At 40.1% G+C, this 24,888-nt stretch overlaps 1 protein-coding gene and 2 long non-coding RNA genes across 3 annotated transcripts; 1 reads left to right on the top strand and 2 right to left on the bottom strand.

Moving 5' to 3' along the window:
- Window positions 1-3,457: 3,457 nt before the first annotated feature.
- LOC120573815 lies at window positions 3,458-13,623 on the top strand. Its single transcript, XR_005641782.1, has 3 exons — window positions 3,458-3,692; window positions 12,123-12,311; window positions 13,024-13,623. It is a non-coding gene; the product is annotated as an uncharacterized LOC120573815 (long non-coding RNA).
- Window positions 13,624-13,728: 105 nt separating this feature from the next.
- LOC120573814 lies at window positions 13,729-17,008 on the bottom strand. The gene is made up of 12 exons (XM_039823658.1): window positions 17,000-17,008; window positions 16,812-16,880; window positions 16,641-16,727; window positions 16,089-16,431; window positions 15,714-15,996; window positions 15,363-15,596; window positions 15,182-15,273; window positions 14,931-15,035; window positions 14,640-14,833; window positions 14,378-14,539; window positions 13,990-14,250; window positions 13,729-13,853 (listed from the first exon to the last, which is right to left on the bottom strand). The coding sequence occupies exons 2-11, from the start codon at window positions 16,877-16,879 to the stop codon at window positions 14,073-14,075; spliced, it is 1,746 nt and encodes a 581-aa protein (XP_039679592.1). The 5' UTR covers window position 16,880; window positions 17,000-17,008; the 3' UTR covers window positions 13,729-13,853; window positions 13,990-14,072.
- A 9-nt stretch (window positions 17,009-17,017) lies between these two features.
- On the bottom strand, window positions 17,018-18,041 carry LOC120573813. Its single transcript, XR_005641781.1, has 3 exons — window positions 17,941-18,041; window positions 17,150-17,257; window positions 17,018-17,038 (listed from the first exon to the last, which is right to left on the bottom strand). It is a non-coding gene; the product is annotated as an uncharacterized LOC120573813 (long non-coding RNA).
- Between the last annotated feature and the right edge of the window lie 6,847 nt (window positions 18,042-24,888).

Genomic DNA, 24,888 nt, shown 5'->3' with positions numbered 1-24,888 from the left:
TGCATTACGTTAGCCAGTTCAGTTGAGCATCTGGTGGAGCGCAAACTTCGGCTGTAGAAATGTCTTTTCTCAAAGAAAGCCAAATCATGCTACCAAAAAGAAAGGAAAGACAGGAGGAGGAGAGAAAACAGAATGAGGGGAAACAATTGGTAACTGACTTCTTTTCAAAGAAAGGTGAGCACAAACTAGAAAACAAAATCCATGGTGCTTGTCAGGGACCAAGCAGTTAGGCATGAGGAGTTGCAAGGAGATTTCAAAAAAGGGTTTTTTATTTTACCCACCAAAAATTCCGACAACAAATAAAGATAAAGTTTGGGCCCTTAAAAGAGGTCAAACAAACAAACAAACTGAACTTAAGCTCTGAACATAACAAACTCAAAAATACAACTGACCTATACAAGAAACAAAGGGGACTTATATACTGGGTGATCAGACCAGGTTTGACACCCAGGGGGAGACTAACAATAACACTAATATGTAAATTACAAATAACAAAAGAAAACAACTAAACACTTACTCCAAAAGAAATGTAATCTTAATTAACATGAACTGAATAAATGTACTAAAGACAATACAAATCAAAACTCAAATATCTTGAGGACAAATAAAGCTAACTCCCCCCTGACATAACAAGTAGTGGTAGAGTCCAATTTAGCCACCACCCCTATAAAGCTGCTGTAGTTCCAGACGCCACCCCTTTGTCCCTGCAGCCTGCATGCCTCACTCCAGGGTGTGGAATCCGCAACACTGGTAAGCTCAAAGAAAACAGTTATATTAGAAAACCAATCCAAAACTAATAAAGTATATATGTAAACCAAATCCAGTGCCCTGTAAGTTATTTAAAACTAAATAAATGTTTACAACAAACAATTATAATGTGTCTGAAAAGATATAGAAACCAATCTTAAGGAAAACTGCATGAACTAAGATAAATGTGAGTGTATGAGGTTACCAGGTTTTTTTTCTTCAGATTTAAAAAAAAAACATTTTTGATTTATTTACCTGAATGTTGTGACATTTAAATTGTTTTTTTAAAGATTGTTTGTTGTTCGATGTAACAATTTTGTATTAATGTATTCTTTTGGAGAGATGTTTTTTTTCAGAGATTTTTTAAAAATATATTTTTGATTTGTTTACCGGTATGTTGTGACATTTAAATTGTTTTTTAAAGATCATTTTTGTTGTTCAATTAAACAATTCTTGCAGTTCAAAGTGTCAAGTGTCTTTTATTTATCTTGACTTATATTCATTCTTCATTTTTCTTAGATTGCTTCCTTAAACCATTTGGCATGGTTGGGCTTAGATAGGCCTTGCATGAATTGCCCAGTTAGGACCAACATAAGATCCTTACAGAACCCACTTTAAGCCCATAGGGGCATTCACGGTTAAATCCTTGTGCAAGCTCACTTTAAACCCCTTTAGGCAGGTGGGGCCCAAATGGGTCTGACATGAATTACCCAGTTAAGACCCACATAAGACCCTTACAGGTCCCACTTAAAACCCATCTGGGCATCCACGGCTGGCCCCCGTGTGGATCCCGGGTGCAAGCCCATTTTAAACGCCCTTTAGGCTGGTGGGGCCCAAATGGGTGTGACATGAAATACCCAGTTAAGACCCACATAAGACCCTTACAGGTCCCACTTAAAACCCATCTGTGCATCCACGGCTGGCCCCCGTGTGGATCCTGGGAGCAAGCCCATTTTAAACGCCCTTTAGGCAGGTGGGGCCCAAATGGGTCTGTCATGAATTGCCCGGTTAAGATCCCACATAACACCCTTATAGGTCCCTTTTAAAGCCCATCTGGGCATCCACGGCTGGATCCTGGGTGAAAACCCACTTTAAACCCCTTTATGCAGGTGTGGCCCAAATGGGTCTGACATGAATTACCCAGTTAGGACCCACATAAGACCCTTACAGGTCCCACTTAAAACCCATCTCGGCATCCACGGCTGGCCCCGTGTGGCATCCCGTTCCAAGCCCTTCCCAAAACCTTACGCAGGTGGGGCCCAAATGGGTCTGTCATGACTTACCCAGTTAGGACCTACATAAGACCCTTACAGAGCCCATTTAAAGCCCATCTGGGTAGCCATGGTTGGATCCCGGGTGCAAGCCCACTTTAGACCCATTTTGGCAGGTGGGTCCCAAATGGGTCTGACATGAAGTGCCCAATTAACCCTTGTGTTGTCCTTTGGGTCCCAGTGACCCGAAGGACAACACAAGGATTATGTACTTCCGTTTACTTTGTTGAGAATTGCTCTCTAAACCCTGTTTCTTGTAAAGTAAGTAAAGTTTATTTCTAGAACACAGTTCTAGACGGAGTTTAAGCTGACCAAAATGCTGTACAAACAAGAACTAAGGTGCTGTATTAACCCTTGTTTAGAGAGCAATTCTCAACAAAGTAAACGGAGTACTTAATCCTTGTGGGTTCGTCACTGGGACGAAGTGCAACACAAGGGTAAACACATTTCAGGCACCCTTACAGGTCCCACTTTTAGTATGTCTGGGCTTCCACAACTTGCCCCAATGTGGATCCCGGGTGCAAGCCTATAATGGGGCCCACATTTGCCGCCCATGAAGAAGAAGATTTATTTATTTATATTAGGACAATGCACATTAATCAACATTTCTGTAAATGCGCCAGTGTTAGCCAGTTGGCTAATTGGTATGTATGTTGTAAAGCCTGTTATGTGGATGTAACGTCATTAGCGTTTCCCAAACTGGCGGTGCAATCAGCTAGCTAGCTAGTTGCTAACATCAGGTTTAGCTAGCATGGCTGTATTAAGATCATGCCTACATAACGTTACTACAGACATAGTGATTACATCGCCCTGGTTCTCTCTTATGATACATCCGAGGGCTGTATGCTGTAAAGCTTGTAACGTGGATGAGAGATGAAGCCATGGATGAGCTCTGTTCACGAAACTGCAGGCTAACTGCTAGCTAGCTAATAGCACGACATAAGTATTAAAAGTCCTTGGTTGTCTAAATACATCTATCGTTTATTTAGCTAAGCATGTAAACGACCGGGAACAACAAACACACAATGTTTAACATTAGTGAATATTTAATACAAGTTCATGAGTTCGCCACATGTAAGAGAGACGAGAGAGACGCTCATGAACGATCATGTTGCTACCGGTTGCTAAGACAACGCAAACAAATTGTTGCTAGTGCGCGTGTCCACCGTGACGTCATGGGCCAAGAATGCGGAAGAGCCGAGCTCCATGTTGTCTTAATGCGCATTTGAGCACTCTCATTGGAACGTACGGGGCTTCCCGCCGATCACTGTATCCAGTTCTCTTAATACATCCATGGTCTATACCGTTGGAAAGCTCTCTCTCTCCTCTACAATGCTGTCGGATCCAAATATGGTCATTTCCTTTTCATCAGCAACCAATCGTGAAAGTAAAAGGGGGGATTTAACTCAAAATGCGCAATCTCATTGGCTGATGCCAATTTCTGACAACGTGATTCGTTCAGAATGGTCACGTGACATGCTCTGACATTTCCGCGGTAGTTCAGAATGTCGAAAGAAGTGCGTCAAAAATCACCTCGGAGAAGACGAAAACAGTTGTTATCAGCAAGAAGACCCAGGGGATTACACACTAAGACAGCAGATGATGAAATGTCTTCACATAGTACGTCGATATGTCAACTGTCGTTCAGAAAACAGGAGTTTTCAGACAGCGGAGGTAATCAGACCCTCTCTCTCTCAAAGCAGTTTACAGAAAGTCATATAGCTATGTCATATGTGTCACATATATACTACACTGTACTGATCGCGATACAACACACTATATTACAAAACAATTAAATTACACAACAGTTAAAATGGTTGTATAATATAATTACTATATAATAGGCTACTAAACCAATCTGTAATTTTGGGATCCTAAGTGGTTGTGAGTCCCTCAGGCTGTGGCAGACAGATCCATATTTAGCTGTCAGTAGAGCTGCTGTCCCCCCTCCTAGGAGAACTACCAGCTTCTTTTCTGGTGGTAACTTTGGGAAGTTTTATTTTTTTGGCTATTTTTCCAAGGTGTAATTCTCTTAGTGAAGATAGTTTTTCCCAGTGGAGGAGGAAGAGTATCTCTGTCTGACCTAGTTGGTGGTCAAATAACAATTTAGTCTACTTTGTTTGCTTTCTCCAATGTTCTAAATATTGGTCTTTTGAATGATTCATAATTAGTTTAGTTCTGTTGTGTTGTTATGTACCAGTGCTGATGAGAGCCTGATTAGTTAGCTTCACCATCGGCTGACTGAGGGGACTGTGTTGTGGGGAAAGTAAGCTTGAGGCAGCAGCAAGTATGGCCATCTTCACCTTCAGTGAAGGTGCCTCTGCCATGCTTTCTGTTATGGAGTTGTGGCTTTAGAGCACAGTTGTGATGGTCAATTCAATGAGAGAAACTGTAATACACAGGATCTCGAAAGCTGAGGCTGTCACAACTGACAGTTATATATTATTATTGTTACTATTGATCTTGTTTGTGGTGTTTTAGATGTTATTGTTTTGTTTATTTGAAAAATTCTAACATTTGAGTGGTCTATTTATTATTTTATAAAATATTTTATTTAAATGCTATTCTATTTGCTCTATTTAATTAAAATTATATATATGTTTGTGCCTCTTAAACAGTTTTCAATTAAAAATCTATATTTGGTCAGTGAAAATCACTTTATCAGTATTTTTATTCAGCAAGTTCATCGGTGTGTGTTCAGTCTTACACTGCCACTCAGCAGTTAGACATCAAACATAGTAGATATAATAATAATATATACCGTATAGTTATTAGGTAGTTATTGCTTTTCTTTAGGCCTTACTTAAAATGGTCAAAGGGGCCTCCAACCAAATTTTGCATAGGGCCCCCAAAGGTCTAGGGCCGGCTCTGTGTCTGAGTGTCTGATGTGAACAACAGTCTCTGAAACTGGTCCAGTATTAAACCAGAACCGAGCTGTAATGTAACCCTACAGGACTAATGTTCAGCAGCAGTTAGAGTCCACTAAAAGTTCTGTTGTTGCTGCTGACAGACTCAGAATATTATCCTCCTGCAGCGCCAGCAATCTATCCATTATTTTGATGGAGAGTGGGGTCATGTGGGGTAGGCTTTTCGGAAAAGGTGGGTTTTGAGGGAGGTTTTAAAGGTGGGTAGAGAGACTCTATGGTACGGATGGATAGCGGGAGGGAGTTCCAAAGGTGAGGAGCAGAATGGCTGAAGGCTACCAGTATAGGCTACCAGTATAGGCTACCAATATAGGCTACCAGTATAGGCTACCATTGTAGGCTACCAGTGTAGGCTACCAGTATCGCTGGTACTCCGGTTCAACTCTAACCTGTGGAAAAGCTCCAAAATGTATAAATCATTTGTTTCCTTCTTTTCTCCCCAGACATCCTATATTATTCATTCATTACTTATTTTTCCTTCAACACTGTATTTGTATTTTATAAGGTTATTAAAAGCTGATACCTTATACTTTCACATTTTCACTGAATACAGTTCTTTCAAATACCACATAATGACTTTGAAGTTCACAACAACAACTCTGCCTGGCAGTATCTTATAGTGTGTTAGTCAGGCCACACTGTGAAAGTGTCCTTTTTATGATCTTATTTTGCATGAGAGACAGTAAAACGTGAATAGGATGATCCATGGGTGCCAAAAAACATTCCCTCAGATGCTACTGAAGGGCTCAGTGAACAGGCCTGGCTGTTTGGTTCCCTGTGCTGCCTGTCCCAGCTGTCTCTGGGCCTTGCTGGTAGACGGTACCTATAAAATGTTAGTTTTAGTTTCAAAAAACCTTCCTGAATTTACCAATATGTATGATATTACAACAAACAGTCCTGCTATTATGGCGTCCCGTTTGTTATTTTTTAGCCTAGACTCGCATTACCAAATGTCCACAGCGCTGAGAAAAATGGCAGAGCGTGGTTCTGTTATTTTGTTATTTCAATGATTTTATTATGAAGCAGCCAAATCAGGAAATGTTGGGTTTTATCAGCAGTAACTTAACTCCTATGCGAACATAAAAAGTAAAATAAAGCAGATGTATAGTATAGAAACGACAGCTCTGCTCTGTTCAGTTATATTTTCCTCATTGATTATACTTGATTTCAACCACAACCCATCCACTGTTAATCAGAATGTTTTTATGACTCATCCCGCAGATTAACAGCCGGTGGTTACGGACGATGTCAGGGTGCAGTTTGTGAAGAAAACAGAGGGGGGATGTTTTTTGATCATGGTCAACAATGATGAAGAGTGTGTGTATGAAAAAGGATAATAGCATACCCACTGAGACTGGATATGACCCTAATATCAATATTAATATTACATAACAGAGGGTTCCTGTAAGTGAAGATTGTGAAAGAGATGCTGGTAAAGGTGGAAACACTGAGAGGACGTTGGCTTTTCCAACAGACCAACGTGCCAAAATAAATAAAGTGTTCACATGTTGTTAACTCTGAACTTGGAAAATCTGCCTCTGTGCAACAAACACATATTATTCTTCATTGTTATTATTATTCCTTATTACAATTATCTCAGGAGAACCATTAAAGGGATACGCCACAGTTTGTTGAAATAGGGCTTATCACGGTCTCCCCTAGCTGTAGATAGGTGGGCCAATGCATTTTTTGTGCATGCATTGTTTTAGTCCGGTGCAACACCCGCAGTGCTGCTGCTAGTTAGCTTAGCATAGTGAATGGAATCCTGTTGTGGCAAAATATGATAAATCTGGTTTTTAATTGAATTATGGGACATATACAATGTGTATCAATGTGATATAGATAGGAGATGTCAATGTGTCTGCTTGGTGGGAGTCACAGACTTTCTCTGTCCTAGTGCTTCCCGCGGCTGCCTTCCTCACTGCTACACATAGACTTCCCCCCCCTCAATCAGTCCTCAGTTGCCGCTGTGTAGCTGCAGTCATCCACAGATAGTCTGCCGCGATACATTCGCTAAAAGCCTAAGTGGTATACGACTGAAGCAGCCCCGTGTTAGCTGCGGATGGCCCGCTGCTGTATAGTCCACACCAAACGCCTTAAGCGTAAGCATTCAAAATGCAAGGTCAGCTAAATGACTTCATCTGGTGGAAAATCCCCAGAAAGAGGTGGTCTTGAGCCTCGAAAGTAGCCAATTGAAGTTTTACATGCGTATTCTGAAGGTGATCATTGGAGCATTTTTCAGGGGGAGGAGCTCTCTTTTTGGACGATATAAAGTGAAGTTAGACAAAGGAATCGTTAGCAAGCTTAGTCCGGACCTTGCTCGGGCTTTTTTGTGTGTTGATTTACTTTCGTGCAAATAAAAGTTATTTTTCTAATCTGATTCCATTGACTTCTGCATAAATCTTTTTAAAACTTTTTCAAACTTGGTTGTACTTTAAACGAGAATAGAGGAGCATTGAGCAGTCGCAGCAAGCGGTGTAGTCCGCGCCGCTAATCTGGCCTTGAGCCGCGGATGCTTCAAATTTACTTCTTCACTATGTTGCCGGTTAGCATGTTGTGAGCAAAAGTGAGCCAACAAAAGACAAAAAAACAACCTAATTACATGCACTGAGACAAAAAATTTGTTGGCCCACCTATCTACAGCCAGGGGAGGCCGTGATAAGAACTATTTCAACAAACGGTGGTGTGTCACTTTAACACGTCTCCTCTTAGATCAGACTGGAGATGTGCTTCACTCCGCTGTGTAGAGCCAGACAGCCGACGGCGAGTTTGTTAATCCCCTATGTCAGAGATCTCCAACAGGGGGTCCTCAGAGTTAATGGAGGGGGGGCACCAAATTATTGTTAAATTATTGTATTTCTTAAAAGATTTTTTAAAATTATATTCAATTCAATTTAATTCAATTTTATTTATAGTATCAAATCATAACAAGAGTTATCTCAGGACACTTTACAAATAGAGTAGGTCTGGACCACACTCTATAATTTACAAAGACACATGAGTCCAACACAGTATTAGCACATATAAATCAGCCTATTTGTGAAAGAAAAACATTGATGATAGGCCAAATACAGTTCATTTTAAGGATTCACTCTGCCACATGTTTAATATTAAAACATGATTTATAAAATCATGCCAACAATCTTTTTTTAAAAGCTTAGTATTATGCACTGAAAAGCTATGTATAAAGGCTTTAGGCTGCCCACGTTATTGTAGGCCCAGTTTAGCTAAATTTTATACAATATACATAGGCCTCTGCTCCATCTCTCTTTCAGTTAAGTGGTCCTTGGCTTAAAAAACGTTGAAGACCCCTGCCCTAGGTGTTATCACGGAGAACGTAAAGCTTTCTGCTAACGTTAATGCTGCATCAATTCCTGAGTTCACAAACTACGGAGCAGCCTGAGGCCCAAATAACAAAACCTATGTGAGTTAATCACGCATGAAAAAAATGTGTGCCGTTTAAAGCAATTTGTGTTAACTCGTTATCACGTTCATTTTGACAACCGTCATTTATACACATTTTGTTTTTGTCTCCATTAAAAATTAAAGTGCAAATCCTTTTTCAGGAACATGTTTCAATATTTGCTTTTCCAATAGAGCAGTGGTTCCCAACCTGGGCAAAGATCACAGGGGGGCGCGAGTCTTTATCTGGTTTGAGGTTGAGGTAAAAAAAAAATATTTGCACATGTTAAACAAATTATGATAATACACTAGAATATATAATGTATAATGTATACAAAAGTCTGTATGAAAACTATATATTTTGTTGTATCCTCGTTTTTCCTGCCGCCACGGCATCACTATTTTATGAATGAAACATGGCGGAGAAACGTAACAGTGCTGATAACTCCTCTGTATCAAAAAAGAAAGTAAGGCTCTATCTCAAGAGTTACCTCAACTTCGGTTTGGGGGGGGGGCTCAGCATTTCTTAGACATGAGTAGGGGGGGCGCCAAGGAAAAAAGGTTGGGAACCACTGCAATAGAGATCCACAAAGATACACTTGGTCGGTGCCTCGTCGTAGCTGATGGCGTGGCTTGTGGCGGAGTCACCGTGGGGGGAAAACAATCCATTCTCCGGATTACATAGCATTAACACAGTATGGCTACTCAAAACACTTTTAACGCTTGACCAAGCAAGACACATAAGCCGTACACTGAGCCGTATTGGGTCTGATTGTCTGTATATTACATGTGACTGAACAAACAACCCAACGGAGCGGAAAAAGGTGTCGTTTCTCCACATTATTTGTCGGGAAACATTAGCTATCTGATTGAGTCTCAAGGGAAGAGACAGCTAACGTTAAGCGTTAGCTAATCTTAGATGACTTAATCTAACTACATTATCAGTAACGTTATCCCAGGGTCATCAAACAGTCTGTTGTTATTTCCCACGTTCATTAAAGCTATGATATCAAAGACTAGTATGTCTTAACATGTTAAATTAATAAACTCCATGTAACTGTTACAGTTTGGACTGTAGCAGCGACATCAGTGGTAACAACACCGTCTATTCTATTCTGCAGTATATAAAACTTACAATCAGGATTTTTTGACTTATTAGAGGCGCAGAACGCCACACAGCAACGTTTCGGCATTGTACCAAAACAAAAAAAGAATCATAAATATGACAAAGAGTAAAGATTAACTGCTAACAAGGTCTACGCTCATTCATTCTAAGGGTTTGTTTTCCCACACAGCATAAACGGAAATGAGGCTTTAGTGGGCGTTCCCAGTAATGGCGACCAAGTCTATTGTGACAGCAGTGTTGGTCCAGGACCAGTGGCGGCGCCAGGGAGGGGCTAGGGGGTGCTGTAGCTACCCCTAGGTTTGCCATAGCTCCCCCTTAGCACCCCCAAGAAATTGCTGTGGTTGATTTATAAATAAATAAAAAATCGTTAATGTGTAAATAGTATAATTTATATTTGAAAAATTAATAAATGCATTAATAAAACAAACCGATTATTTTTAGGCTAAAAAACACAGGTGATCGTATTCGGCCAAAGGGTGCAGCACACATTGAACTTTTGATCTTACTTCCACAGTAACGTATTCACACAGAAGAAGAGCTCAATATTTGGAGCCGTTAGGATTAGAGAAGTGAACGCTAGCAATGGATAGTTTTTTACTCCCTCAACGTCAAGGTGTGGAGACTTTATCAAAACCTGTAAATGAGACTGAGAGATATGGTGAACCGGTCACCAACCGGGACGAAGAAAAGCAGCCGGAGGAAGATGACCTGACCACGGCTGTGATTAGGCTACTGCTGAGGATGCTTAACGTCACCCTGCTGTACATGACATTAGACCAGGGGTCAACCTGCTGGACATGACATTAGACCAGGGGTCACCCTGCTGGACATGACATCAGACCAGGGGTCACCCTGCTGGACATGACATTAGACCAGGGGTCACCCTGCTGTACATGACATTAGACCAGGGGTCACCCTGCTGGACATGACATCAGACCAGGGGTCACCCTGCTGTACATGACATTAGACCAGGGGTCACCCTGCTGGACATGACATTAGACCAGGGGTCACCCTGCTGTACATGACATTAGACCAGGGGTCACCCTGCTGTACATGACATTAGACCAGGGGTCACCCTGCTGTACATGACATTAGACCAGGGGTCACCCTGCTGGACATGACATTAGACCAGGGGTCATCTTGCTGTACATGACATTAGACCAGGGGTCACCCTGCTGGACATGACATTATACCAGGGGGCCGCACAGCCAGGCCACAGTGGGGGAGTCAGCTGATAGGGGTCCATGCAAGAACTTTACTCTTATCTCTGTCTCGTAGAAGAACATTACAGTAAACGTGTTTTACAGAAATATGAATAAATGGATCACCAAATCTAAAGTTATACAGCGCACTGGACATCGGTTTATTTTTAGCCCAGAAAACGTGTTTGCCCTCAGTAGCTTATTTAGATATATTAAGTCATACAGATATGACTACAGTATTTTGACCATACGTGCAAGTGTGAAAACTGTGTGAGGATACATGCGCGTGTGTGTTTATGTGTGTGCTTGGCTGTGTGTGGTGTATGGCCTGCTGCATTACTCTTCTGAGCCACTGTATGAGAGCTGCAGTAATAATTGTTTGAACCTGGCTTGTTGGCTGGTATTTGAAATATGTTTGGTGGGCTAATCAGAGTTCTATGGTGCTGTTGTATCGGCAACTTTAAATCAATCGCTCTCAGTTCGCTCGTTTAGTAAACGGCGGCAGAGGTGGGTGGGCATCTGCGCGAGTGTGTGTAGGCTAACGTTAGCCTATTTGTGTCAAGGGAAACTCAAAATTTCAGAGCACCCTCACTGAAACGTCCAGCAACCCCAAAGCACCAGCAAAAGAAAATATCTGGCGCCGCCACTGTCCAGGACTTTGATTTTTTTCAACAGACAAACAAACTCTTTGACACTCTGGGTCGGGACTAATTTGGCATCATTTTTCAAAATGCAGCGTAAAACCACTTAGTGTTAGGGAGGGTTCGTGGGTGGATTTACAAAATGTGCATCTTATTCACACGCGGGACAAGAACCTCGGTCTCCTGGGTTAAAGTCCTGTGTTTGTTTCACCCATTCACCAGAGGTTTGGTCTGTTTTAGTGAACATGTCACAGTGAACCAGAGGTGTATAAAGTAGGAGACCCATACTTGAGTAAAAGTACAAGTGCTCTTTCAAAAAAGGGACTTGAGTAGAAGTTGAAGTGCTCTTTAAAGGTACACTGTGTAGGAATTTCTCCCATCTAGCGGTGAAATTGTATATTGCATTCAAACGAATAGTGCTCTCTAGCGCTTCGCTTTTTCCAATGCGTGTTGCAACTACGGTAGCCGTTATGTACCAAGAAGCTAGGACAACATGTCTTCCAGTAGCGCTTCATCGAGTTTTCTTTTGGGTGATGAGGTTTGTTATTTCAAACAAAGTGCATTTAATCATTAGTGTGAGCATGTATAAGTAATTACTCCTCGAACAAGATTGTGAATTATGTTGCCGTGTTTATGGGTTTTATTTGGTAGTCTGCCATTAGTAGCCTATAGCATCAGCTAACAACTTGACACACAACGAACAAACAAATGTTACAGTATGAATCACAGACTGTAAAAAGCATGAACTATGGTAATTGGTAGTGATACATTCTTTATTAATTTATTTTTCGATGTACGTGCCTTGTTAGATATCATCAGGTGATTCAACGGTAGGGAGAGGTAGAGGAAGAGGGAGAGGGAGAGGACGGGGACAGAGAGGCAGTGGATCGGCGGGAGCTAGGCGAGGAAGAGGATGAGGAAGAGGACGCTTGGCAGCTTCAAGAGATGATCGCGAAAGAATTGAAGATTTCCAAAGGCAGAGAAGAGAAGTGACAGAGGTTTGTACAATTTATAAGACTAACAGCAGCTGAGTTTTAATTCTCTGCCCAGTCCTATGCACGTAGCGAAATACTCATCTGTCTATATGGTTCATAGTGAATATTCATATGTATTCTGTTTTTCTTATAATGCACTGCATACATCTATATTATTCTTACTACTATTATGTTACTGCTACTACATTGCACAGATCTGTACATGTTGTTCATATTACGTATTTATTCTGCTCTTATAAGCTAACTGCTAATACACGGCACATATTTGTATTTAATTTATATTACTCTAAACAACCTTCTGTTAACCAACTGTACACTACTGTCTACACTGCACTAGATTTCTTGTCCTGGCTATACTTGTATATCACTTGCACTTTTCTGCTTTTTAGCACTTCTGGTCGGACGCAAACTGCATTTCGTTGTCTTTGTACTTGTACTCTACACAATGACTATAAAGTTGAGTCTAATCTAAAAATAGTCACGTGAGCAAATTTAGTGTTTTTGAAAACAAAGGCCTATAGAAAATGTTATAAATGTTTTCTTTTACACACCAATAGTTTTCTTTTGTCAACATTGATACATGAGATCCCTGCATTGCCTACAGTGCACTATACTGCAAAACATGTTGTCCAATCTGTTGGCTGTATAGGTCTACCTAATACCTACCTGTATACCTAACGGCCTAACCCTATCCTATTTCCTTTCATTTCTTCAGAGACTTCTGCAGGAGATGAGCCTTGAGGATCACAGACGCCTCACAGCTGGACTGTTGGAGAGGCAGCCGGGTCTGATTTTTGATCTATTGATGGAGCATCAGCGAAGAAATGGTGCCCCTACATCCGCGGCGGTACCTTGGTGTACCTGTAACCACTGCAGAGACATGCCGACAGACAGAGAGCGGAAATGCTGTGGACAAGACCCTGCCCACTGTGTGAGCCTCCTTCCACATTTCACACAGTACTGCCTGGATGAGGGTTATCTGCAAATACATAGGCAGTATCGGGAGGATCTCACAGCATTCGGAAATGTAAGGGAGCCCGGTGATGACAACCGTGAATACAGGCACGCAGCTTACAGACACTTTATTTTCTGGCAGCATGGCGCATTAGGACAGGGGAACAGGAGAGTGATTCCCAGCTGCTGTGTTTGCAGGATAAGGGAAAAGTTCCCAGACCCTCAGGGACAATACACTGGCTACATTCCAGGGATATAAGTAAAATAAATATTGTAAATAGTTATATTTCTATATGTTGTATTCTTTGGAATTCTGTTGACTTCTAACTTTGATACAAAGAATAAAAGATTTGTTATTTGACTCAGTGCTGTTGGTTTGTTTGTTCTGCACTAGGTATAGAGAAAAATGTCAAAATTAGGTGCAATAACAATTTGATACACAATACAATTGAAATGAATGTTGTTTAAAAAACCCAATATAGATATTTATTCATATTTACAAAAACATTTGCTCATGTATTTACACCTCAAACACCAGCAAAATAACAGCTCAATCTGCCTCCAAGTTGGTAGCAGCATGGAAGGCTGATCCTGTGAAAGACATTGAGTGCCATTAGTCATGTGCACACAATCAATTATCATTAACATGCATGTGCACACAATTCAGTATCAGTTAAAGGGAAAGGTAATTAGCTGAAATAACGGCATGTAGATGTTTGTCACTTACCCAGACCTCTGCTGACCTGTGTCCGTACCAACTCTGATGTCGGTGGTGGAGGTATCGGGGGCACAACACCAAGCCGCCGTGGGTCATCTGGATGTAGGGTCATCTGGATGTAGGGTCCTCCGTCGCGGCATCCCGACTCCACTTGTGACTCTCCCTTTCAAGATGCGGGCTTGCAACTCAGGGATGTAACCATACGATTTCTCACACTTCACGGCGTAAAGGCTATATCTTCTTGCATTCTTGTTGTACTTCTTCCTAAGACTAAATAAAAAAAATAATTATTACAAGTCATTTAGTCATTATGAAAACTAGACTCTCATACTCGTAAGACAATAGGAATATGCATTTATTTGAATAAAACATAAATTTTGATGAGAGTTTGACATACACTTGTTGGCCCTCCGTCCGGTATGTTGGCCGTTCGCGGTGGAAATTGTAGTCCAGAGCTGCGAGCACAACTCTTGAGTCATACACTCGGGGAGTGAAGGCCTGGCGCTTGCTGGCATACATCAGAATGTGATTCTGAAATGACTCAAGATGTGCAGTTGATCTGGATGAATAAAAAAGAAATTAGACCCCAAAACACACACCCACAGATGACTTACGGCTCGGTGACAATTCTGTTTAATTGTCATGTCCCCACACTTTACCTGAAGCGCAGATACTTGTGGACATCCTTCTGCCAGCGTTTGTTGAGGACGATGTCCACTAGTGCTTTGTGGCTCTTCGAATCTCCCTCAATCCACTGTTTACCCTGAGTGTCTTCAAGGTGATCGTGTTGGCAGCTTCCCGTTTCCCAGGTGTGATTGTTGCAAACATGATGCAGAACTCCAATCCAAAGTGTCTGAGGAAAGTAAAACAAATAAACACAAATACAAAACCAAATGACCATTTCACAGTTTTTTGAATCAGGGAAAAATATATATATTAATCCTGCTTACAAGAAACTGCTGAAATGTCTCTGCTGTCTTGCAGCACCACCAGAAATGGTTAACTATATCCCTCAGCCAGTGAATGAAAAGAGACCGTCCTTTCACCTTTCCTGCCTTATGGGGATAAACAAAACACAAACAATGCAAGTTATTTCATGTATGTATTTTGCATGGAGACCTAACATAATATGATGATTGCACTGACATGCAGGCAGGTACAGGACTGTGTTATTAATGAAATTAGATGCATTAGAACTTACGGTAGAGATCTTTTTGGACAGATTTTTGGCACCATGCCACATGTCCAGGCTGTGGTGAATTCTCAGATCCTTATATCTGCCTTTGTCTGGGTCTGTGAAGTAAGGAATAATTTTATTTCCAAGTATCTCAATGAGCATATTATATATTTGTGTTCAAACATTTTATCTGATGACCACTTACTCAAAAGGGCTGCAATCTGGACATGAGCATCCATGCAGAACTCCACTACCTTTAGGTCTTGGGTAAGCTTGTCCACAGTCTGGATAAAACCCTCCTTCTCCATGATATTGGAGTTCCAGTTGGTCTGTCGCTTGTCTATAGTGGCCACATAGACAATTTCCTTAGAGTCAAGCTCCATGGTCGTGTAGCTGCAGTATTGTGCAGAATGCCCTGGTGAGTCATTTCTGCCATCACCTAAAAAAAGAAGGTAATTTCAAAATACAAAACATGTAGGACAGATGCTTTCAAAATTTGTTTCATTGTATAACATAAAAAATTATGTAGAACAAGGTCATATATAAAAATACACACCTAGGAGTACCACATCTTTCCCTTGAAGTCGGCTGAAGGCCTCAGATCTCTTCTCTTCCCAGAATGTTTTTATAGGGTCAACACAATAGCTGTCCTGGATGGTGAAGTGTGTGTTAGGGTTGACCATTCGCATGTTCATGAATTTGAAGAGGAGAGCAACTTTAGTGTAGTTGTTTCCGGAGAGTAAGATGTTTGTGGAAAGAAGAAAGTCCCCAGCCTGCATGCCAAACTTCAACACAGGCTGGGAGTTCCACCGCCATAGGCAATGTCCATTGGGGCAGATCTAATAGTTAGATAAGAGTAGCCTAATAAATTCACAAGGCACATAAAGTACGGTGTGTTATCATTCATTGTGATGCGATTGTCAAGGCTTACCCATTCAACGCTCATTGCAGTGCCCCTGATGGCGATGTTTGTTGGAAAGGGGGCAACACTGTCACACACCAAACCAGTCCTCAATACACCAGTGCATCTGTCCACGGGCAGAATTAAAAATGTGACAAGCTGCCTCAAGCAGTTCTCATAGAGCACTGATGCTCTGACGCCAACAATGTCATCCTCACTGAGGACCTTCTGAGGGCCTGGCAAAATTGGCAGCTCGAGACTTGGGGGCTCATCAGAAGGGACTTCAGGGGCAGGCAGGTCGTGCACAGTCTCAGCGATCCCGATAGTTGGCAGATTATCAATTACCTGTGCTCCCTTCAGCGCACCACCCATTCTGGAAAGGCAGAACATCAGGGATCATACACAGTTCAATCAAATAATTTCCATGACTTTTCAGCATATAGCCATGACCTTATATATTCCGCTAAACATCAGTGTCAACTACAAGAACAGAAATACATTTTAAAATAGCCCTGAACATTGATTAGATGTAAAAACACAGCACAGAAACAAAGTAAAGACTACTAATAGATTATGACTCACAGCAAAGAAATTGGTGGAAGATATTCCTCATCAGAGCTGTCGTCACGGTGACCATGAAATGAGGGACCCTCTTCTGCCCAATCAATCCTTTAATATACAAAATACTCAGAAAATAGCAACTTCGTGAATGAAGACTACACAACTCAATAGATAGAACAGAAGCCCACTTACACACTGTTCATGGGGTCGTTGAAGGTATTTTCATTCAACTCCTCTTCGACAATGCTCATGTCATGCATGCTATGAGAATAAATGATAATTAAAAACATGTATCAGATGAAAACATGCAACCAGAGAGTATTTTCAAAAGGGACACAGCCAGACTACAGAGTTAAAAACAATGACAGTTTATGGGTTACCTCTGCTCAAGGCTTTCAATTGCACTCAGATGTTCATCTCTGAAAAAAAAAAAAATCATAACACATTATGAGGTATAGGTAGATAAAGTAACATTTTTATGAAACTACTACTAAAAGCAATGATAAAATTCTTTCCATGCAATGACTTACCTATCTGTCCCACTGGAAATGCTTGACAATGCTGGAGCAGTTTGCACTTGAAAACGTTTTGCCTTGATGGGGGTTGATCAGTTCTCAATCCCAAGAGTACTCTCATAACTGGACATATCAGATGGACAAATCAGATCAGGTTTATTGACCAAATATTCTTACATACACTTGACTCAAGCAGGTGTTGACTCTCTCCAACATGTAGACAAATAACACTATAGACACTATACATACAGATTACTGTACGGGTCTGTATTATTCAATTTGAGGTCACAGTAAAAGTGATAAATAACAGTAAATGTCAGATAACATACAACTTGAAGTGGCCTTTGGTGTGCAAGCAATGCAACATCAGTCATATGCTCTATCAAAATGGATTCTGATCAAACTTCTGGGTTACAACCTTGTTTTTAGCACCTTCTCCACTTTACATTTTACTCAAAAGGCAACCCACCCCCCATTCACGGGTGGGGGTTGTCGTCAATACACCTGGGTTTGCAGTCAGGAGCACTCTAAGCATTGAATGAGGAAAATAGAAATGCCCCTAGAGACCAAATTAATATTAAAACGTTATAGCAGGTGTAAGACCATCATGAAAAGTAGGCTACTGATGGAGGTAGTGGGCATGAAATGCAACCCTTATTCCATCAAACATAGCCTATGCTGCTATTCACTTATGAGGCTGTTTAGCTTTTAATTACACATGTTCTACGGTTATGCTGCCTATAATAATGAATTACACAACCAAGCAATGAAAAAAGCTTATAATTTAGGAGCTGACATTGACTAACCTGTCGAGAAGGAAGCAGGCAACTTCAGCGTCCCTTTGGAAGTCTTTCTCCTTCATTAGCTCTTTCCACCTGGGAAAGGCTATCCCGATGTTTACCCTCGTTTTTTGAATTCGCCGGTCACGCTTGCCTTTTAATTCCCTTTTTGGCTTATTTGGCGCGAGTAGTCCTTCTGTGGCTCGGCATAAGTATGATCCGCCATTATTTTTGAACTAAAGAGCAGTGCAGTCTTCTCTCTGCCTCTCACAATGGCCTCACGGACACACTGATCTCTCCGCCGTCTCTCTTTCTGGTTTCAGTCACGTGGCGCTGGCTCTGAACAAAAACGCGTTGTGGATTAGCTAGACAGGTAGGCTAGTGCTGTATGTCCCTCCTCAGCTATTGTAGTTTGTCAAGATGGCGGAACGACATGGAAACCTCCTTTGACTTACCCGTCCTATGTAAATACAGATAACAAAATCTTCGCTTACGATGATAAGTCAGATTATTGGTAGAGGTCATTGTACACCAAGAGGACATATTTATGAATGTAGACATTGATTTTAGATAATAAAATACTTAAAACACTACACAATGTACCTTTAAGCACCACACTTAAAGTGATGGTTCGGAGTAATTTCACCCTAGGGTCCTTTGCACCATGATCTCGAGCCAAACACCCCCCCAGAAGCTTTTTTCACCTGGGTCGAACATTGGGAGCGTTAGCGTAGAGTAGCGTTATCAGCTGAATAGCTTAGCGCAGAGGCTAATGGATCCGAGTGTCTCTTAACATTACCCCACTAATAATGCCCGAAATGATACCAAAGGTCTACACTAGTATATATAGGTTATGCACTCATAAAACGCGATGGATTGTAAAAGTTTGTAAGTACACCAGAAGTTTATGTAAATAACACTTGCCTGCTGGCTTCTGCTCTCTGCTCTCTGCTCTCTGCGCTGCTGCTGCTGTTACTACCGGGCAGTACGAGTGCTTAGGGACATCTACAAATTACAACACCGAAAAGAGATGCAACCAAAATATTTATTAATTTAATGATTAAATAAGGTAATGTCTCCAAACTTACCTCAATTATTACTTGTCTCCTGCTAGTTATACTACAGCACTTACTTTAAAAAATAAGTTAAATTAAAAAATATTTTTGTTGCATCTCTTTTCGGTGTTGTAATCTGTAGATGTCCCTAAGCACTCGTCTTACAGCAGCAACAACAACAGCAGAGAGCAGAAGCCAGCAGGCAAGTGTTATTTACATAACCTTCTGGTGTACTTACAAACTTTACAATCCATCGTTTTATGAGTGCATAACCTATATGTACTAGTGTAGACCTTTGGTATCATTTCGGGCATTATTAGTGGGGTAATGTTAAGAGACACTTCGGATCCATTAGCCTCTGCGCTAAGGTATTCATCGGCTAACGCTACTCTACGCTAACTTTCCCAATGTTAGACCCAGGTGAAAAAAGCTTCTGGGGGGGTGTTTGGCTCAAGGTCATGGTGCAAAGGACCCTAGGGTGAAATTACTCCGAACCATCACTTTAAGTGGAAGTATTAAAGTATTCAACATTTGTTGTACTTAAGTATTGCAAGTAGGTTAAAATGTACTACTCAAGTCCTAAAAGTAAAAGTACAAGTATTGTGTTATGTAGTTATTAAAGAAAGCAGTCATTTAATGAATAGCATGTTGTTGGAGTTCAACTTTTTACTTGGTATTAAGACAGTCACAAGCTGTACATTGTTGAATATGAAGGAAGTTTCTGAAATAAACCCCAAAAGATACATTAATGTCACAGCTGTTATATCTACTATTGTCTGATATAACAGTGGGTTATTAATCACTTATTAACAAATACTAAAATAAAATGTGTGATGAACAGGAAAGTTAGCAAGCTAGCAACATACAGCTAAACTAGCAGCTTCACATCACAGGGTCAAACGGTTAACATTCAGGACTCACTGTATAATAAGCACTGTAATAGCTTCATCTGCTGCAACAATAGCTAAATAGAAAGAGTACAAACTTACATCGTCTCTGACTTCTGAACAGGCCATCGCTGTAATGAAAAGAAACACAACGCAATCTCTGGGATTTCCTACGTAACATACGTAATTATTATTACGTAGCCGTAACTACACACACTGTAACCATTGTAACCTGCACCGTCTCAGTAGCGTGAGGAATTCACAACAGCAACGAGTAACGATGCAGCACATAAAAAATGTATCAGAGTAAAAGTATTAAACTCATCAAAAATATGTACTCAAGTAAAGGTGGAAGTAGAAAAAAAGAATACACCAGTAGAGTACAGATACAACCTTTTAGTACTTAAGTATAGTAGTGAAGTAGTTCTACTTTGTTACTATATAGCTCTGCAGTGAACTGATGTTGTGTTCATGTCAAATGGGATGGATGGTTCCACCATAGATATATAAAAAGCCTAGATGTCTTACGGCGGAGTCTCTGGCGTCATCATCGGCGGCCATCTTGTCACAGTCAAGCTTTCAGCCGTGCTCTGTGGTACCTGATGTAAGGTGAGTGATCTGCACGAACACAAATACTCTTATCTTGCTGAAATCTTGACGGATTTACAAACGGTTTGGTTTCTTACAAACGTTATTAACGTGGATATAATTCTGGATGCTTGAACATGTTGAAATTGCAGCTTTTTCTTTTCGAAAAACGACTTATCGTGCAGCATAGTTGTGTATCACGACTACTTGCCCAAGTTATCAAGGCTGAGACCGCAATCAAGCTGTTCAATTATATAGGTTTTACTGACACCAATAACTATTTTATGACAACTAATCTTTTATCTAAATTACAATCTTTTTGGATGTGGTTGTAGTTATTAGCTGGCTAATAACAAGAAGCTGTGAGTGTGGTTGTAGTTATTAGCCTAGCTGGCTAATAACGAGAAGCTAACGTTACAGTTCAGCTGCTACCCAGCAATTTTACATCAGTGGGAGGGACAGAATTGCTCTCTCTTTTCACCGGAGTCTCAAAACGAGAGAGATATGACAATATTATGATATTTGGGATAATCGTTAGCTAGTTACTTAGTGGATGTATGTACAATACAGGTCCTGTTACACAGGAACAGCAGGGCTATGACATAATAGTATTACAAGGTTCTTGTTGACCCAAGGCTTTTTAGACAATCGCTGAATGTTTCTTTGGGACACCTTTTTATAGCTAGTTTAGTGTGGTTGTCTTATTCTAAAGTACATACATATGCATACATGATACATACATATGCATACATACAATTACCCCAAACATGATAATTTATGTGTGTATTTTTGTCCTTACCGTTAATGTTGAAAGAAGGAAAAAAGGGTTGGAAATTTTGACAATAATTTATATGTCTGGGTACATTTCTCACGTTTTTAAGGTTTCCCAAAACCGTAAAGATGAGGAGGCAGTGGGAACTTGCCCTGAGAAGGGACGGTTTTGTTGCCTCTGACAGGACACTGCTCTGCAGTGAGCACTTCAGGAGGGAGGACTTTAACAAAACGGGGCAGAATGTCCGGCTTAAAGATGGTGCTTTCCAGCTCATCTTCAAAGGGTTGTGTATCATTGACCAACAATAATTCAAGGTGTATAATATTGATATATCAATATGTGATTAAATGTCACTTTAGTTTTTGGTACTGCAAGTTATATAATGTGTTGTTTATTACAGTACATTTTAGACACTCAAAACGTCTTTACTTATGTCCTATAGTCTCTAAAAGTAGAACAGGAGGCAGAGCCTTCAGCTACCACGCTCCTCTCCTGGGGAACCAGCTTCAGTTGTGGTTAGGGAGGCAGACACCCTCTCCACATTAAAGAGTAAGCTTATGACGTTCCTATTTGATAAAGCTCATAGTTAGGGTTGGATCAGGTGAGTCCTGAACCATCCCTTAGTTATGCTGCTATAGGCCTAGACTATCGGGGGATTTCCCATGGTGCACTGAGCTCCTCTCTTCCTCTCTCTCTTTGCACACATTCATGTCCAATTAATGCATGTTACTAACTTCACTTCTTCCCCGGAGTTCTTGTGTTTTCTCATCTTGCAGGTTCTCATCAATCCTAGTGGAGCCTCCTGCCATGGTCCTGCTTGACTGCCATTGCCAATACTGTTGCCGTGCACCTCTCTCTCTCTCTCTCTCTTTCTGCTCTATTTGAAAAATGTCCTGAGATATCTTTTGTTATGAATTGGTGCTATACAAATAAAATTGAAATGAATTGAATTTGTTTATCTCTATCCTCCATGTGTATACCTCAAAGTCTCTAGTAGTGTAGTTCTCTCTACAGGGTGGGGATTTCAACATGCAACATTTCTTTATGTATATTTGTAAAGGGAAATCTATTTTTTATTGCAAATAAATGTCACTTTTATAATAGTTTAAACTTGTTTAAAATAAACATGTAGTAATTTAAATTTTTATATTAATAATATTCATATAAATAAATAAATAAATATATATATATATATATATATATATATATATATATATATATATATATATATATATATATATATATATATATATATATATAGGCCAAAAAGTTTGGACACACCTTCTCATTCAATGTGTTTCTTTACTTTCATGACTATTTACATTGTAGATTCTCACTGAAGGCATCAAAACTATGAATGAACACATATGGAATTATGTACTTAACAAAAAGTGTGAAATAACTGAAAACATGTCTTTTTTTTGATAACTCTGCAAACCCTTGGTGTTCTCTCAATGAGCTTCATGAGGTAGTCACCTGAAATGGTTTTACCTTCACAGGTGTGCCTTGTCAGGGTTAATTAGTGGAAGTTTTTCCCCTATTAATAAAAAGCAAAGGGTGGCTACTTTGAGGAATCTAAAATATAAGACATGTTTTCAGTTATTTCACACTTTTTTGTTAAGTACATAATTCCATATGTGTTCATTCATAGTTTTGTGCCTTCTGTCGAGAATCTACAATGTAAATAGTCATGAAAAAAAAAAGGAAAAAAAATGCATTGAATGAGAAGGTGTGCAACATTTGGCCTGTACTGTATATATATATATATATATATATATATATATATATATATATATATATATATATATATATATATATATATATATATATATATCAATATATCAATATATCTGTTGCCATTCTATACACTGAGTTTTAGTAGCCTATATATTGATTTAACATAAATACCTTGTGCGTGTGTATATTCATTGCACCTATCTGTTCTGTTTAATGTTCTTTTCATATGAAAGTCCATGGTTATAATTATTCATAAGTAGGCCTATGCAGTGTCATTTACTACATCTCTGACGTTTATAGAAAACTAAACAGTTTGAAAATCGGTAGAAAATTGATCAAGTTATGGTTATTTAAAAAGTAAATGCACCATTACAACACAATGTTATGAGTGAGCGAGCCATAGGGAGCGAGCTGACTGTGGCAAGATGGCATCCAGGTGCGGACGTCGACTTCCATTGGCCAGCAGCGCGGATGAGACATCTAGGCTTTATATATATCTATGGGTTCCACTCCCATGTGTACAACTTGTTCAGGTCTTTAAACGGTTGGATGATCACAGAGTTGGTTGTGTACGCCGACACTATAACACCATGTTCTCTAAAGGTGGGTTGAGTTCATGGATGTATAATCAGAGCTGCATACAGCGCTGGAGGCAGAGCCCCTTCATTCCTGTGAAGGTTGCTCAGTGGAGCATGAAGCCATCATGGAGCCAAAAATGACCCGGATGATCGGCGCTGCTTCCTCACTGTGCGGCCCATAGAGCAGGAACCCTAAAGACCTCTGCCTGACGAGCCGGCTACTTCTGGATTAGCGCTCTGCTAACTTGAAGGGGGATTAAATGATGTAATTGTAACGTGTTATTCTGGTTTAAGAAGCATTCTTTGGACATTTATACAGCGCATTCAAAATTTGTACGTACGTCCTAGATCATTAAATTGCATTCATGCGTTTCCTTGGATACAAATCGGACATATCGAATTTCCCTATCGTGATTATGACTTGGATATAACATTAGATAATATCTGAAAAATATATTCCTGATTTTGAGGTGTGACCAGAGGCATATTACTCCTGCAACTTCATGGCAACTCAAGTCTACATAGAAATCTGAATGTCAAATTTCATGGACACATTGCTAAGTCAAGAATAAAGTTTGACTAATCATGGACTTGGCAGCCAGACACTTTACTGAAATCATTCAGTCTACTTTAGAGAAATAAAGTGAGACTTTGGACTCTTTATTTGTTTACCTTGACTCTTGTTTGAGCTCAATGAGCAAAATGATTAAAGGCCAACAGCCTCTCCTGCCTCCTCTCTGGGACTCACACATTAATATCTACGGCTGATATCATCTGCCATCTGGGAGCTTTGTAACTTCAGCTTCTCACAATCAGCAATGGCAAAATTAGGAAAAATCCAATCTTTAAGGACACCTATTTTCTGAATAAATAATATATCGTAAATAAATAAATGTTCTTCCTTAAAATAGAGGGGGTATAAGTCAGTCCACCCCTATGTTAAATTCCCTTAGAAGCAGGCAGATTTTTATTTTTAAAGGATCCAGGATACTATGCATCCTGATAAAGTTCCCTTGGCCTTTGGAATTAAAATAGCTTATGCCCCCTGTATTGTAAGGAAGAACATTTATTTATTTACGATACATTATTCATTCACAAAGAAAATAGTGGTCCTTAAAGGTTGGATCTTTCCAATTTTTTTTAATTAAGGCATTAAGATCAATTTCCAAAAGCTGATTTTTGTATTCCTCTTTTTAGTCAACTTTAGCATGGGTGTACTATTTTTTTCAGATGACTGTAGATAGATAGATAGATAGATAGATAGATAGATAGATAGATAGATAGATAGATAGATAGATAGATAGATAGATAAGTGCTGAGTTGTTTATCAGTGGTGTATCAGAGAGTTGTCCCTACAT

The sequence above is a fragment of the Perca fluviatilis genome, chromosome 15, assembly GCF_010015445.1.
Source record: "Perca fluviatilis chromosome 15, GENO_Pfluv_1.0, whole genome shotgun sequence".
Classification (NCBI taxonomy): domain Eukaryota; kingdom Metazoa; phylum Chordata; class Actinopteri; order Perciformes; family Percidae; genus Perca; species Perca fluviatilis.
This window is presented reverse-complemented; position numbering and strand designations above follow the sequence as displayed.

Bases quoted from the DNA above. Each gene is read 5' to 3' on its own strand.
- LOC120573814 (XM_039823658.1), bottom strand. From the start codon at position 16,879: ATGCATGACATGAGCATTGTCGAAGAGGAGTTGAATGAAAATACCTTC. The intron at 15,274-15,362 runs GTAAGTGGTCAT...CTTACTTCACAG, and splicing joins CCAGATTGCAGCCCTTTTGA to ACCCAGACAAAGGCAGATAT. The intron at 14,540-14,639 runs GTAAAGTGTGGG...TTATTCATCCAG, and splicing joins CACAAGTATCTGCGCTTCAG to ATCAACTGCACATCTTGAGT.